This window comes from Heteronotia binoei, chromosome 21, assembly GCF_032191835.1.
Source record: "Heteronotia binoei isolate CCM8104 ecotype False Entrance Well chromosome 21, APGP_CSIRO_Hbin_v1, whole genome shotgun sequence".
Taxonomy (NCBI): Eukaryota; Metazoa; Chordata; class Lepidosauria; order Squamata; family Gekkonidae; genus Heteronotia; species Heteronotia binoei.
In genome coordinates, this window is record NC_083243.1 from 61,917,941 (window position 1) to 61,934,215 (window position 16,275).

General features: G+C 41.0%; 1 protein-coding gene across 4 annotated transcripts in view; it reads left to right on the plus strand.

Moving 5' to 3' along the window:
- The window catches only part of STRN3 (striatin 3), an 80,089-nt gene that overhangs the window by 60,606 nt on the left and 3,208 nt on the right, over positions 1-16,275 (plus strand). For 2 of the 4 annotated variants that reach the window (XM_060261433.1, XM_060261434.1), the window contains 7 exons: positions 6,389-6,529; positions 10,489-10,622; positions 11,947-12,122; positions 12,222-12,269; positions 12,723-12,844; positions 12,961-13,128; positions 13,951-14,091. In XM_060261433.1, coding sequence (XP_060117416.1) covers positions 6,389-6,529; positions 10,489-10,622; positions 11,947-12,122; positions 12,222-12,269; positions 12,723-12,844; positions 12,961-13,128; positions 13,951-14,091 — 930 coding nt within the window. The remainder of the gene's footprint in view (positions 1-6,388; positions 6,530-10,488; positions 10,623-11,946; positions 12,123-12,221; positions 12,270-12,722; positions 12,845-12,960; positions 13,129-13,950; positions 14,092-16,275) is intronic. The other 2 variants (XM_060261435.1, XM_060261436.1) reach the window with 1 other exon arrangement.

A 16,275-nucleotide genomic window follows, 5' to 3' on the forward strand; every position in this document is an offset into this window, starting at 1 on the left:
TATTATACTGCAATGTATACCTCCCTGCTATTTTTCATTTCATTTTACTAATCCATTCAGGTCTTTCCTTGTTGTTTTTTGGTAACAGTTTCCATGATTATGTGTATGCGTTCTGTTTCTTGACTGAAAGCTAAAGCGTCCAGAATCATCTGGCTCTTTAACTAGAGGGTCACAGTCCTGTTTTAATAGCAGAGTTTTGCATTTAAGATCTGTGGGCTGTAGGGTATTGCATTATATTTCCCTTTTGACACTTCAGGTATTAGGGAAAGTTTGTGGTTGACTTTCATCCCCCTATCCCAACTTCATCATAACAGCACTCAGGAGTATTATATATCCCCAGTTCTGTATTGTCTGTTATTTCTCATTTTAGATTTGAATAAATTATCTGGAATAGTTTCCAAAATGCACAACAATGACAGAATATTTGGTAGAACCAATAACTAATTGTGCATGGATGTTTATTATTTTAAAAATATTTGTTTAGTAAATAAAGAATAATTTTATGTATACTTGAAATAGGGTGTATATGTTTCCCTCCCTGAAGACTAGTTTCAAAACAGAAGTAGTATAACCACTGCAGATATGTTCCTTGTTTACAATCCCAGTAGTGATGTGGCTCCAGAGAGTCTGAAGATACATGAAGCAATTACAGTGCTGAAGCTAAATAGCCTGTAGCCATCTAGAAAGGCTTCATGATAGGCATACATAGAAATAAAATACTATATATGATAGTAATAGACAGGACATTTCTCCATCTTTAGTTCTGTGTTGTGGCATAGGCCATATTGGGTACTTCTGGTCTACAACTGCTTCTCAAAAAGTGACATTCCAGTCATCATTTGAGGAATTGTTCCTTCCTTGCTCAACATTGCCCTTTGACTCTACCAGCATAATAATGTCTTAATTTAGTCCAGAAAGTCTTACCCTTTTACTGACTGAATTTAACTCCAAATGGAAGTGCAGTTTTCATTACTAATAACCAGAACACTATACATCACAATAGGGACTCCATTAGGATTGCCAAGTCCAATTCAAGAAATATCTGGGGACTTTGGGGGTGGAGCCAGGAGACATTGGGGGCGGAGCCAGGAACAAGGGTGTGACAAGCATAATTGAACTCCAAGGGAGTTCTGGTCATCACATTTAAAGGGACAGCACACTTTTTAAAATGTCTTTCTTCCATAGGGAATAATGAATGATAGGGGCACCTTCTTTTGGGGCTCATAGAACTGGACCCCCTGGTCCAAACGTTTTGAAACTTGGAGGGTATTTTGGGGAGAGGCACTAGATACTATACTGAAAATTTGGTGCCTCTACTTCAAAAAATAGCTCCCCCAGAGCCCCCGAAACCTCCAGATCAATTCCCCATTATACCCTATGAGAAACGATCGCCACATAGGGAATAATGAAGACGTTTCCCTCTCCTCCACACACACACCCTTCTCGCAAATCTGATGTAGGGGATTGGCCTCTCTACTCACCAGCCAGCTTCTTCACAGCAACAAAGACACACACAGAAAGTTGAAGCCTTTCACCACCTCCGGAGGTGTAAAGGCACATGGTCCTTTGGGGCGGGGCAGGAAGCAGCCTGGGAAAGCTCCAGCTGCTGCGATGGAGCTGGGTGGGAAGGGGAGGGGCAAGGAAAAGCTGCTGCGGTCCGAGGTGAGAAGGGAAGGGAGGAGGAGAAGCATCGGGGATCGGCGGGAAGGGGAGAGGAGAAGCTGCTGGGATCTAGGCTGCGTGGGAAGGGCCGCCATTCCCCCCCCCCCCCGCTTTCTGGATTTTTTGCGAGCGGGGGGAGGAGGCTCCAAATCGGGGGTCCCCTGCCCAGGCAGGGGATTTGGGAAGCCTAGACTCCATACAGTTCCATTGCTATGGGAGGTTAGATAGTTACAACTAGAGCTTCTGCAGTGGCAGCTCAGTTCTTTGGAATGGGCTGCTTAGAGAAGTGAAGAAAGTGTCATCTCTGGTAATCTGGAAAAACTAAATATTTTAAAGGGGACTTTGGAAATTGGCCTGTTGTTGTGCTGATTGTTTGAATCTGGTTTTTGCTTTAATGTTATTATCTGTATATCTGAAAGCTGTTTTGAGTATATGACAGAAAAGCAGTATATAAATATTCCTGTTAGAACTCAGTGTTTGGACGTTTTTATTCAACCAAATAGTGTAACAAATGGCACATACTACCCGAGTTATTCCTGCAGTCGGGCAACACTCCTCATGCCAGTGGTCAGCTAAATGCCATAAGAACATTTGGATGTAAGGCTTAGATTGTCAGACCACTTGCCAGTTGAGGAATATTTTTCAGGACTGAGTCTTTATAATAGAATCCTTATTTGGAAAATTCTCTTTGGAGGCTGAATACAAAGCCAAGCCTCCCAATCAGGTTAAAGACCTCATGCTGAATGTAATTTTTTTTTTCAAAAAAGGCAATAAGATTCTGAAAGCATATGTACACTGGACACTTTGAGAGTTGCCAACTTTAGGAGAGAATGCTTGTTTACAGTAAAGGTCCTGGATTACAAGAAGTTGAATTCTGTCCAGTAATACAGATTTCATGCCATCTATTTTTATACATAATTACGTGTTGGTTTGGAGATGAACTTTTTCAACCAAAGACCATTCATAAAACTACATTGCTATGGACAGATAATTTCTTAGTTAGAGCTGTATCCATCACCAGATCTACTGTCTCTGACAGATTTGTAGAGAGAGAAAAATTGTGCTGTCTGACCTTAAATTGCATTGGCATCAGTGGACCTTGTCCAGAAGAGTATGCAGGTGGAAGTTCAGTGCACTTCTGTGCATTGTTCTTTCCTCACTGTGCTCTGAAAATAACTGGACACAAAAGAATTATCAAAGTTCTGGTGATTTCTACTTAGAGCAGCTGTGGGCTCGGTGGATGGAAAGTGTACACCTTCCTTGTCTGTTTTAACCAATATGGAAATTGAAAAGGGAAATGCCAAAGATGCAGATGGTTCTCAGTGATCAGGACTTTATTGGCACATAGCAGCCAATTTAAGTACATGAAGATGCTCCAGAGCACAATTGTTCTTATTTTCCATTGTCTGTAGTTTCTCTTCTACAGTCTATCTCCAGCTTCACTAATGACAGTATCTTTGTCTTAAAATGGGAGAGTTTAGTTAGTGCCAGACATAGAATCGATTTACATAAATTTAAAAACAACTACAATACTTATTTATTTAGTGTTTTTGTATTTTTGTGTGTGTGTGTGCACACGGGCACCTGGAAGTCATGACTGACCCCTACTGAGAGCTGGAGGATATTCAGAGAGGTGGCTGAATAAAGCCTGCCTCTGTCCTCTGAACTACTGGTATTTCAAGGAGGTCTCCCATACAAGTCATTGCCAGAGTTCACTCTGCTTAGCTTCTGAGATCTGATGATATTGGGCTTGCCTGGGCTATCCAGGTCAGGACAAAAATTACAGAATCTAAACAAGCATCCAGTGTGATTATCTTAAACTTGAGTGTTCAAAATGTTTATTACCCATTAACAGTCTACCTCAGGGGTGTCAAACTCATTTGTTATGAGGGCCAGATCTGACATAAATGGGAGTTTGTGGGGCCAGGCCGTGCATGTAATAAAATGTAATGCCAGGTAGCAGAGATAGAAACTTTATAGAGAACACAGAGAAAACACAAAGATATTGATTTTTCCCTTAAAATACAAACATGCTTAAAATTCTTGCAAATTTTTATTTAAAATGGAAAAGTGGAGAAATAGTGGGATTTGGCAATGTAATTTTTAAAATAAAACATCAAGAAAAAGCTCAAGGATCACAGCAGAAACTAAACAATAAAATGCTCAGAGCCTGGGAAGACATAAAATGGCTGGCATTGCAAGCTTCTCCCCCCCCACCCCCACCGCAGATCTACTCAGATTGGTAATGGCTCTCCAGTGTAATATCCCCCTTTGGCTGTGGGTTCTCGTTAGAGTACTCATTAGGTACCAGTTCTCAGGTCCATTCAGCAGAGACAAGCTGGCTCAAAGCAGCCACCCTTTATTTGTGAGGACACAACTCCAGGAAGCAACAGCTTCAACTGGCCATAGGAATGCTGGAAAGTGAAACTGAGCTCCAATCCATTGAAAGTTGCAAGGAAAACATGGAATGGATTTTCCATTAAGGTCTCTGGGCCCAGATAGACTATATATCTGGGCATGGAGACCTTAATGGAAAATCCATTCCATATTTTCTTTGTAGATTTGCAAGCCCAGAAGAGTTTCCTGCTACTGCCAGAAAAGACAAGGCAGAAGGAGCTCGAGACTTCAGCAGCCTCAGAGCTTTAAAGGCTGAGGACAGGATGGGGGAGAAAAGAGCCACAGGCCTGATTAAAGTCCTGGGCAGGCTGGCTCAGCCCACAGGCTGGTCATTTGACACCCCTAGTCTACCTGCTACATTCTGCACTAATTGCAGACTCTGTATTGTTTTCAGAAACAGCCCCACATAAAATATATAGATCAGTGTGGCTGTGATACACTGAATTTGAAAAAGGAGGCTTCCCACACCATATGAAGTTGGTAAGGGGTACTTTTTGGCAGCTGTTTCACCTGTTTTTCCAGCAGAAGGGCTGGATCTTATAACTCCCAAGCTCTTGTGTCTATTAACATTAAAGTCAAAGGTGGGTACCACAACTACCTCCAGAATCTCAGCTTACCCAATCAGCATACTTTTCATTTTAGCAAGATTACACTTCAGCATGTTTTTCCTCCATTGACTTCTCTGTTTCAGCCTAAGTTTTGTACAGGGTAGAATTCTAACACAGACAATTACATCTTAGGACTGGCATATCTTCCTGATTAATTGTATCTTTAAAAGAAAAAGTTCTGACCTGAGAAAGAGCACCATGAAATGCAAAACATGTATAACAAAGTAGAAGTCGTGGCACCTTTAAGACCAACAGAGTTTTATTCAGAATGTAAGCTTTTGTGTGTTCTAAGCACACTTCATCAGATGAGGAATCAGGTATAGTGAGCAGAGCTACATATAGCTGGTAGGCAGTGGTTTAGAATGCAAAATGGTACAAAGTTACACTGAACACTTTAATCCTAAATATATCAAATTTTCTCCATTCTACCATTTTCCCCTAGGGAGGTTGTATACATCTGATCAGTTTAGAGGCTTGAATCTGCCAGAGCATTTCTACCAATCGAAGGATTTCTGCCTGCATAGCATGACTGACTTCCCTCGCAGTACAACCTAAAAAGACTTTAAGGGGGAATCTGAGGCTCCAGCAGGATGGGAGGAGATGAGAAAGACATATTCTGTGTGTAAAAATTCTTCAGAATAATTCCATTGTGGATCCAAGCCAAAGTCTGTGATGTGACCCTTCTGAGGAAGTAACAGTTGCTTTTAACGAGGAACACTCAAAGCTCAGCAAATGTTCAGTCTGTATGGATAGTGGATGTTTTCTTGAGTACATGTAGGAGTACTTTGGGGGGAAGGGGGAGTATGCCAGGAAACAGAAGTTCTGAATCTTTTAGTAGCAGGTTAATGATATTGTGGTATTACAAGCTTTTTTGGTTAATTTGTAGTGAAAAGTGTAGTTGAGAGAAAAGTGTAGTTCATCGAGAGAGGTCATACTGCTTCTTGTGATGTGGAGAGCGTATCTCTTTGCCAAAGAAGGAAGAGTTTCTGCTTAGCAGTTTAAATTCTGTTTCCTATTTCCAGCTTTTAATAAAGCTTATTATTTAATTAGCTACATGGAAATTAGGGAAATTAGGGCATGATTTATATTCAAAGCATTTTACAATTTCATGGGAGAATTTTTAGTATAAGTAGTGCATAAATCTCTAAGCATTAGCCTTGCAACTGTTATACTAATTTCAAGAACATCTTCCAAAGAAGAAAAAAATCACTAGTAAAGATTTTTTTGTAAGCGTAAAGATTAATATTTTAAAATTGACTAATTATTTAATGAAAAGGGAAGTTAAACAGTTCGTTGCCCCTTAGCCACCAATTTTTATTTTTGTCCCCTCTTTTGGTAAGCAAAATTGATGTTTTCTCAGCAGTATTAAGTTGTAGTATAAGTGCTGGAATTTTGGGGGGTTGTAAATGTTTGTGTGCATTTGTTCACAGATTATATTCTTGAAGTCCAAACACTGAAGTTTCCTGACTTCTATATAAGCAGAGCACAAAGAGATTATACTAAAACAACTCAAGTTTCAATAATTTTTGTAAAGGAAGATTCATTTTAATTGTAACATTTTCCCACATAACATTATGCAACAATGTGTGTTTTACTGAAGCCTGTGTCTTTAACAAGATCACATTAAAATAAATTATTGATTAACAAACTGATCATATAAGTGGCTATCAGGTCATGCGGTGGCAATTAAATGAACCTTTGCTGCTGACATTAATTTACAGGGGTCAACAGGACAAAACTGCACGACATGATAGCTGATCTGGGAGATGATGAGCTACCCCACATCCCTTCAGGAGTCATTAATCAATCTAGGTCACCCTCTTCTAGAATGACTGATCATGAAGGTGCAAGAGCAGAGGAAGGTACAATAAATTCACCTACTTACTTGTTTTTAGAAGGTTTAATTTTAAAGCCATATCCTTGCATAGTCCCTAGTGTTGTTTGCTTCTCAGTTCTGTAAAAGACTACCACCACTTTATGTTCTACTTTTGAGTTGGATCCAACACAGCATCTCTATGGGTGCAAGTACTTTTGCTGGTGGAATATAACTTTTGCAGCTTCCCCCTCCCACAAAGCCCAAAATTCCCCCAGAAACAGTATTTCAAGGTGTTACAAGTGGGGAAGTTATGAAATGAAGGAAATTGCTATGCTGGATCCAACCTTTTCTCTTGTATCAGAGAATCACTATTCGGACCATCTTGTTAGAGAAAAATTGTATATGAAAATACAAAACAATATATTTTTAATAGTAAAGGGATTATTAAAAGGGCAGTTGCTATAAAACAATGACCTGCTCTGTAAACTTTGTTAATATTAGTGTGCTGTGTACCTTATCAAAATCTGGTTATGTCAATGTTGAGTGGAACAATGCTGTATCTTGCTTACTATCCCCCCCCCCCAAAAAAAAATTGTCCTGACGCCCAGGAAACTGAGTGAAACTGATGAGCCATTAGGTCATTTTAAAATAGTTTCTGGGGGGAAAATCTTTAATATCAAAACATGTATTGTAGCAGTGCTCTCATATATAGTCCTCTCCTGAAAATCTCGGTGAAGCATAGGCTTGAAAATGAGGAACCTGTTGCTTCCTCGAATTCATGGAATGGCCATGGAAAGCTTTAGGATGTATCTATTTAAATGGCAAGTCACAGAGCTGAAATTGAATTATTGTGAGGAAATTTTTCAGCATTAGTCTATGCTAATATATTTCTGAAATCCTTTGCCCTTTGCAGTTTTGGGGAAAGAGTTGTATTGAGAACCCTAGTGGGCCCCAAGCATTACTTTGCGGAAGTGGTTTAATATCATAGGGGTTTCTCTTTTAACTTCTGAATATGCACAGACTTCCCTATGTCCTTAAACCATTGCCTATTCTGCTTTTTCCACATACATTTATTATGAAATGGAAAGCTTCAGTGCTGCTAAACAGGTCTGCCTATAATTGATAAGAGGGAATGGAGTGTGGCCTCATTCTCTTACCAGACCACATATCCTATTGAAGTTTTCTCTAATTCTTTGGCAAGCTGCTTAATGTGGAAAATTGTAGCATGTTGCCTTCGGTTTCACTGTGCTTTCCTTTCCCACTGCTAGTTGTATAGACAAGTAAACAGAAGTCAAGTTGTTTGTGTGTGTTTGTTTTTTTATTCATTCAGTAATGCCATAAATTTGAATTTTGGAGTTGTACATAGTAGCCTTATAGTGTGCCTGTGGCAACACCGTGTCTGCAGACCTAGAAACTAGAGCTTTAAATTTCACACCCTACAAACTTCTTTTTAATGTATTTTTAGTTTTATAATTGAGGCTTAGTCTCCTAGTTCTCAATGAGGACAAGGCCTGGACTTGGCAACTGTAGGCTTGAAAGAACCATATAGAAGGCTTGATGAAAACAACTAAGTCAGAGGTTTTATTTCAGGTATGTGTGACTTCGGTTGTTTCAGTTTTCTCCAGTCCTCTCAGTAGTACAGTTAGCAAAGTTATTGGAGAGCTGGGGCCTGAGATAATGCAACAGTTACAAAGTAGATTTCTTATTTGGCTGATTCATACTTATAACATGGAACAGAAAGGCTTTTCACCGACAGGAATAGTTTATAAAATGTAGGAGATAGGCTTTTAAATTGTTTTTCCCCCAGGAATAGCATGCAATCCCTACCTAACTTAAAAATACCTAACATCCCTAAAGGGCTCTCCGCCTAACCAGCAGACCTCCTAATTCTTCTCTCATCTAAAGTCTCAACAGCCCTCAGCTGTTGGTTGGCCAGCAGTTAAACTGCCAAACTCTCCCCCCCCCCTTTTCCTTTTCTTTTCCACATTTCAATCTGCCATTTGAAAGTGATTGGCTGAGGCTTCTGGAGGATGGAACTTGAAACTATCCCTCATAATGCCTTGCATATTTCTAATAGTGAGTCTGATTCTCTTGGCTACTTAGGCATTGTTTTGTTTCTGCTAGAGCTTTAATATAAGAAGAGGCAGATAAAACTAGAATTGATCTAATTAGAAAACATAGGGAGATGAAGCACTTCCTAATACTGTAGATATCCTGGTGTATGCACAAAATTACAGTGAAAATGATTTAGTCTCAATACTGTATCTACATATTTCAGAGGGTAGCTATTGTGAACTGCAGTAGAACAGCTAGAATCAAGTCCAGCAGCTCATTAGAGACCCAACAAGATGTTCAAGGTCAGAGCTTCCTTCATCAAATACCTTAGTCAGGTCTGATGAAGGGAGCTTTGACTCTGGAAAGCTCATACCACAAAAATCTTGCTGGTCTTTAAGGTCTTGCTGGACTCAAATCCACATTTAAACACTGCTGACATAATATGGGCTTATTAAATAAGAGTTTTATCATTAAAAGTGGTTTGTGGTATAACTAGCCTGCTGTCCATGCTGGTAAAACAAAGGTGAAGACAAAGACAAAGTTGAAAATTAGCTCTTTTATGCAAACCTGGAAAGTGAGATAGAAATTAGAGGAGGAATCCATGTCTCTCTTTATCTAGACAATTAGCTCCTATAGATAACTTTAAAAAGTTAGTTTCAGGTGGATGGGTGGTCTGTAATAGCAGAACAAAACTGAAGCCCAGTGGCATCTTAAAGACCAACAAAATTTTCCAGGCTATAAGCTGGAGTTAAAGGTGACTACGTCAGATACCATCAGAATCTGATAACGTGAATGTTGACTTGCATAAGCTTATACCCTAGAAATTTTGTTGGTCTTTAAGATGCCACTGGGCTTCAGTTTTGTTCTTTTTTTTAAATCTTAAGATCTGTATAGTCTCAACCAAAAATACATGCTGTAAATCTGTTCTTCAGTAAAGCTGTATTTGCTAGTTTATTAAACTAGTTTGTCTAGTTTAAGGATAAGGAGAGCCAGTTTGGTGTAGTGGTTAAGTGTGCGGTCCCTTATCTGGGAGAACTGGGTTTGAGTCCCCACTCCTCCACTTGCACCTGCTGGCATGGCCTTAGGTCAGCCATAGCTCTGGCAGGGGTTGTCCTTGAAAGGGCAGCTGCTGTGAGAGCCCTCTCCAGCCCCACCCACCTGACAGGGTGTCTGTTGTGGGGGAGGAAGGTAAAGGAGATTGTGAGCCGCTCTGAGACTCTTCAGAGTGGAGGGCGGGATATAAATCCAATATCTTCTTCATCTTCTAAAAGATTCTTTGCAAAAGGAAAAGAAGGAGACTCTGTATTTTGAATAATACTCTATGAATGTTTGACAAGGTAAGTGAATGTAAAGTGAAATGGCAGTTACTCAGATGTAACATTCCATTCTCCTTTCTTTGTGTGATTGACAATGAATAAAATAAGCATGGTGCATAAAACAGGCATTACCTTGGTTCCATCAGAACAGATCTTTGCGTATCCGTTATCTTCCCACTGCAGCTTTCTATCTTCCTCCATCCTATCCTGAAAACTGGGACCATTAGAAATGACATCATATGTGGTATGGAGAGCTGCAGTGGAAAAATTTAGATTTTTTTCCTTTCAAAATTGGGATTGTGATTTTGGAGACGCACAGAATACTGAATCAGCAAGAGTGAATCAGCAAATATCAGTCTTGCAAACTTTGTTTCTTTTGTAATTCACTGGTTTTTGGCTGGCTCAATGAAATATTTAAGCCATTATAATATTTATAAATGTTATCTAATGCAATTATTTTAAGAGGTACAGATCTACTGAAGATTGAGATAAATGTAAAATACTATTTGAACTAATACAGAATGTCTTTTTAAAATAAAAAATGGTGTGTGAATTGTTCAGCTTGATACTTTGTTATCATTAAATTCTTACATTTTATCTCCCAGGCTTAAGAAACTATCTTTATTTCTTGTAGCTGAGCCAATAACATTTCCATCTGGAGGAGGCAAGTCATTTATTATGGGTTCAGATGACGTATTGTTAAGTGTACTGGGCCTTGGAGACCTTGCAGACTTGACAGTAGCTAATGATGCAGACTACAGTTATGATGTAAGTGCAGATTTATTTGAAAGTTCGTATATAAAATTGGGTTTGACAGTAGCTATACATATTGCAGATAATCAGAATAAGGTGTTTCCATAATGAAATGTTTAATAAAATATGAGCAAATATTTGTTTTGCTCTTTACAGATTTTTTTTTGTGAGTTGTGTTCAGTGAATCAAGGAACACACCTCTTTTTCCCTCCTACAGCATGTTGTGACACCCTACAAAAGTTGTTCCCATGAGGACCCTTTGGAGGGTTGCAGCAGAAATATGTAATTCACAGAATTGATTCAGTGCTTTTTTTGTGATCCCTTGCTCCATTCACAGGACAGCTGAGGGAGATTATTTCTGCCAATTTTCTCTTGGTCCTTGCCCCCTGTGTACCCCCTATTCATTTTCTCAGGGTTCCCCAGCTTTTCAGGAAGACAGAAAGCTGCAAGAAGTAGGGAGAGTTCTGGAAAAAGAATTCAGTTTGTTCATGGTTCATTGGATCCATCTATTATCTCCTAGATAGTTGATTCCTAGAAAATGGTTTTGTGATCAGAATTTGATTTTAAAAAATAAAAAACATGCAGAGACTGAGATGATTACATGAAAAATAGCAGGGAGGTATACATTGCAGTATATAATAAAGACAGAAACTTGGGAGCAGGAGAAGGGTACTTGTAAAGGAAGAGACTTGCAAAATGTGAACCGTTTTCTCACACTGCTCACCTTGGAGTCACGTCCCTCTTCACTGCACAGCGTCTGCTCGGATTTCCCACCATCTGTGCTGGAGGAGCAGGAAGAGTTGTGGCTTCTGCATCGCAAACGGAAATCGCTAAAACCCAGTTTCCATTTGCGACGCAGAAGCTGCGGCTCTTCCTGTTCCTCCGGCGCAGATGGTGGGAAATCCGAGCAGGCTGCTCAGGAAAGAGGGATGTGACTCCGAGGTGAGCAGTGTGCGAAAACGGTTGTGGTAATCCTTCTTTGACTTCAGGAAACCTCGTTGGATAGCTTCTGATTAGTGAAGCTTTGGCAGGCATGGCTGAATCTTGAAGATACCTCTCAGCAAGATTTTTTTTTAATTAAAAGATTTGGTTTTCAGTATTCTTGTAAAACCACAAGATTATGCTAACTTTTTCCTGAGCTATGCAACCCATTTCTAGTAGAGCAGATTTCTTGAAAATATATATCAGTATATACATATTGATATATACACCTTGTTACTTTTGCTATATATATGCCAGTGAAGAGTCCCCAAGATTTTTCATTTGACCTGGTATGCATGGGCAAAAGCCAGCAACTGTTTCTCTTCCATATGTTTGTTAACCTCCTGCTCTCTTGTAGCTGCCAGCCAATAAAGATGCCTTTCGGAAAACATGGAATCCTAAGTATACGCTACGCAGCCATTTTGATGGAGTGCGAGCATTAGCTTTTCATCCTGTAGAGCCTGTGCTGGTTACAGCCTCTGAGGACCATACTTTAAAACTTTGGAACTTACAAAAAACTGTTCCTGCCAAAAAGCAAGTATATGTTTAACTGTTTACATTATGAGATCTCTTAAATTTAATGTTTGCTGAGATTGTACTCACAGTCATCACCTTTTGGCTTCTGTCTTTCAGGAGTGCCTCTTTAGATGTAGAACCCATCTACACATTTAGAGCCCACATGTAAGTACTTTCACATTTCCGCCCCCCCCCCCCATATGAGCCCCATAATACTTTAAGACTGGCAACTCAACACCTCCTGGTGGTCCCCCGCCCCAGAGACGTCTGACTTGCCTTGACTAGGGCCAGGACTTTTTTGGCCTGAGCCCCTGCCTGGTGGAATGAGCTTCCATTGGAGATCAGGGCCCTGTGGGGCCTGTTGAAGTTTCACAGGCCTGTAAAACAGCTCTTCCATCAGGCCTTCAGTTGAGGCAGTGAACACTGTCTTCTGTTTTGGCATATTGGCTGTTGCTTCTGCCTAATGATTCTTGCTTTTGTATTAGGTTGAATGTTTACAGAAAATGATATTGATAGATAGATGCACTTAGTAGTCTGAACAGACTTTAAAGTACAAACTTCTGATGTTTGATTTATTTTAAATAATAATGTATTGCTTTTGTGTGTTTTTTTAAATAGTGGACCTGTATTGTCACTGGCAATTAGTTCTAATGGAGAACAGTGTTTTAGTGGTGGTATCGATGCAACTATACAGTGGTGGAATATGCCTAGCCCCAATGTGGATCCTTATGATACATATGGTAAGCATCCTTTATGTATATCATAATGTGTTTTATTATATTAACAGCACTAAATAAGGTTTGAGCTTTCCTTTGAGATTGATTAGTCTTGTTTCTCCCCCCCCCCCCCCTTACAGAACCAAATGTTCTAGCTGGCACATTAATTGCTCACACAGATGCTGTCTGGGGCCTTTCTTACAGTGGTACAAAGAATCACTTACTGTCTTGCTCAGCAGATGGCACTGTTAGATTATGGAATCCACCAGAAAAAGTGCCCTGCATTTGCGCTTACAATGGAAACAGAGGTGAGGTGTCTCTTTTTAAACTTAAAAACAGTTGTAAATCAGATTAAGTTATTATGAAAAGATTTTTTTAAAAAATCAGGTAACAAGTATCAGTTTTTCTAGAAGCCAATCTGAAGCTGTTATTTGGAATAATTCTCTAGATCAGTGGTCTTCAACTTTTCCAGACTCTGTAGCACACTGGGCTGCCAAAGTGTGGCATCAGAGTTACATGACAGAAAGATGTAACCTTATCGATGTTAAAGCTCAAGGCCATAGGCAGCAGAGCAAGAAAGCTGGAAACAGAACTCACCACATGAGCACCAGTGAGGAACAAGCTAAGAGCCAGACCCATGGAGGCATTTTATCCACTATTGAGTGACTCCACTTGGCTGTCTTGTTGTTCTTTTTAGTGTCAGGAGGGTCATGCCCTAGCTCTCTACATATGTGTGGTAGCAGCAGGTTTTTTTAGAGGCCACCAAAATTAATGCAGTCTAAGGGCACCCAGAAGCTGGGACTTCGTGATTTGCCTGAGGGGCCTGACCCTGACCCATGCATTTAAAAAGGATGTTCTACATACTTGCTGCTTCCTGTGTCTCTTAGAAGTCCACTAACCTTTAAGAAATAAAAAGTTAAGAGTGAGAGCTGTTTGGTAGGTCTGAGAACAATATGATTTGCTTTCAAATAAATGGACTGGATTTTTCTAAGTCCATCAGTTGGCCTTAACTATTATATAGATGAAAAGTGGAATATTAAGAATGTTTATGAGAAGAAGAGCCAGTTGGTTGTAGCAACTGGGATGAAGAATTCTCTTAATAGAAACCCATTTTATTTCTCCTACTCCAGAGTATGGAATACCCACATCAGTTGACTTTATAGGTTGTGATCCTGCTCATATGGTGACATCATTTAGTACTGGCAATACGGTTATCTATGATTTGGAAACATCCCAATCACTGGTAATGCTTTCCTCACAAACAGATTCTGGTAAGTTAAACCTGACTTTATAGATTGTTCCTCACCTCTATATTTGCTTTTTGATTTTACAAATGTTTTGAAATAAAGGCACAGGCTAATTTTAAATCTCAGTGCAAAAATATATACAGTACTTCCTTGAATGAGACTTTTACTTCAGTTATGTGTACAAGCTACTCACAGGGAACTAACTTCTGTTGTCACAGTTTCTTGTTGTGGACCAGATAAGTGCCAAAGCAACAGACCCTTCTGAAGAAAATGTTAATTTTTTTTTTCTGGGAGAGTTAGTTTTAAATCCTTAGCTTTGAACTCTCTGGGTGGCCATGAACGTGTTTAAGGGGAATCCCTGTCTGTAAAATTGGGGGATTATGATGTATTACTTCAAAGAGGCATGATGAGGATAAACAAGGAAAAGACAGTAGTTCATTTTGCAGAGTTCATTTACAAAGTCATCTTCCAGTTAGGACCTTCAGAATTTGACTCAAGGAGAATCTCTGCTTTTAAGTTTAGTTTAGTTTATTTGATTTATATCCTGCCCTCCCTGCCGAAGCAGGCTTAGGGCGGCTCACAATGCATAATACAACAACAACAACAAATTTTATTTGTATCCCGCCCTCCCCGCCGGAGCAGGCTCAGGGCGGCTAACAACATGGTTCAGAGTTAAATTATACAAGTAAATAAAACTACATTAAACATTATCAGCATTTAATTAAAATCTGGTTAAGCTTTAAAATTAAATTAATTAATTTTTAAAAGTGCTAGTGCTATGTTTACTTTTTCTGATGGCGGTTTCCTTCGCAATTTCCATTTTCATCAGGGAAAGCCAGTCTGAAGAGGAAGGTCTTGCAGGCCCTGCGGAACTGTTCTAGGTCCCGCAGGGCCCGCATTTCCTCTGGAAGTTGGTTCCATAGGCTCGGGGCTATAGAGGAGAAGGCCCGGTTACGGGTGCTTTGCAGCTTCACCTCTCTCGGTCCGGGGATAGTCAGCAGGTTTTTCCCGGCTGACCTCAGTGCTCTCTGGGGTTCATATGAGGAGAGACGGTCTCTAAGGTAGACAGGTCCTCGACCATATAGGGCTTTAAAGGTAATGACCAGCACTTTGTAACGAACCCGGTATGTAACTGGCAGCCAGTGCAGTTCGCGCAGCCCAGGCTGTATGTGCTCCCATTTAGGGAGTCCCAGCAACAGTCTAGCCGCTGCGTTCTGCACCAGCTGCAGCTTCCGGGTTCGGCACAGAGGCAGCCCCATGTAGAGGGCATTACAGTAATCCAGTCTCGAGGTGACCGTTGCATGAAGCACCATTGCCAGATCTTGGCGCTCTAGGAAGGGAGCCAACTGCTTTGCCCGCCTTAGATGGAAAAAGGCTGACTTGGCAGTGGCTGCAATCTGGGCCTCCATTGATAATGCAGGCTCCAGTAAAACTCCCAGGCTCTTAACTCGGTGCGCCGCTTTCAACGGCGCCCCGTCGAAGACCGGGAGAGGTATTTCCCCTCCCCGAGCGCCCCGACCCAGACAAAGGACTTCTGTCTTCGCTGGATTCAGTTTCAGCCCGCTCTTCCTCAACCAGGTTGCCAAATCCTGCAGGGCCCGGTCTAAATTCTCTGGGACGCAGTCAGGCCGGCCGTCCATTAGCAGATAGAGTTGGGTGTCATCTGCATATTGATGGCACCCAAGTCCATGTCTCCTGGCAATCTGGACAAGGGGGCGCATGTAGATATTAAATAGCATTGGTGAGAGAACTGCCCCCTGAGGCACTCCACAATCCAGTGTGCGCCTCTGGGACAGCTCGCCCCCAATTGCCACCCTTTGTCCCCGATCCTCGAGGAAGGAGGCAAGCCATTGTAAGGCAGACCCCCTCACCCCTACATCGGCGAGGCGGCGGGTCAGTAGCCGATGGTCGACCGTGTCGAACGCAGCCGACAGGTCCAACAACATCAGCACCGCCACACCGCCCCAATCCAGGTGCCGTTGGAGATCATCTACCAGGGCGACCAGTACTGTCTCCGTCCCGTAACCCGGGCGAAAGCCGGACTGGCAAGGGTCTAGGATGGAAGCGTCATCCAGAAAGCTCTGCAACTGTGACGCCACTGCCCTCTCTATAATTTTACCTAAAAATGGTAAATTAGAGACCGGTCGGTAGTTTGCCAATTCGGCCGGATCCGCTGTACTTTTTTTCAAGAGGGGACGGACCAAGCCT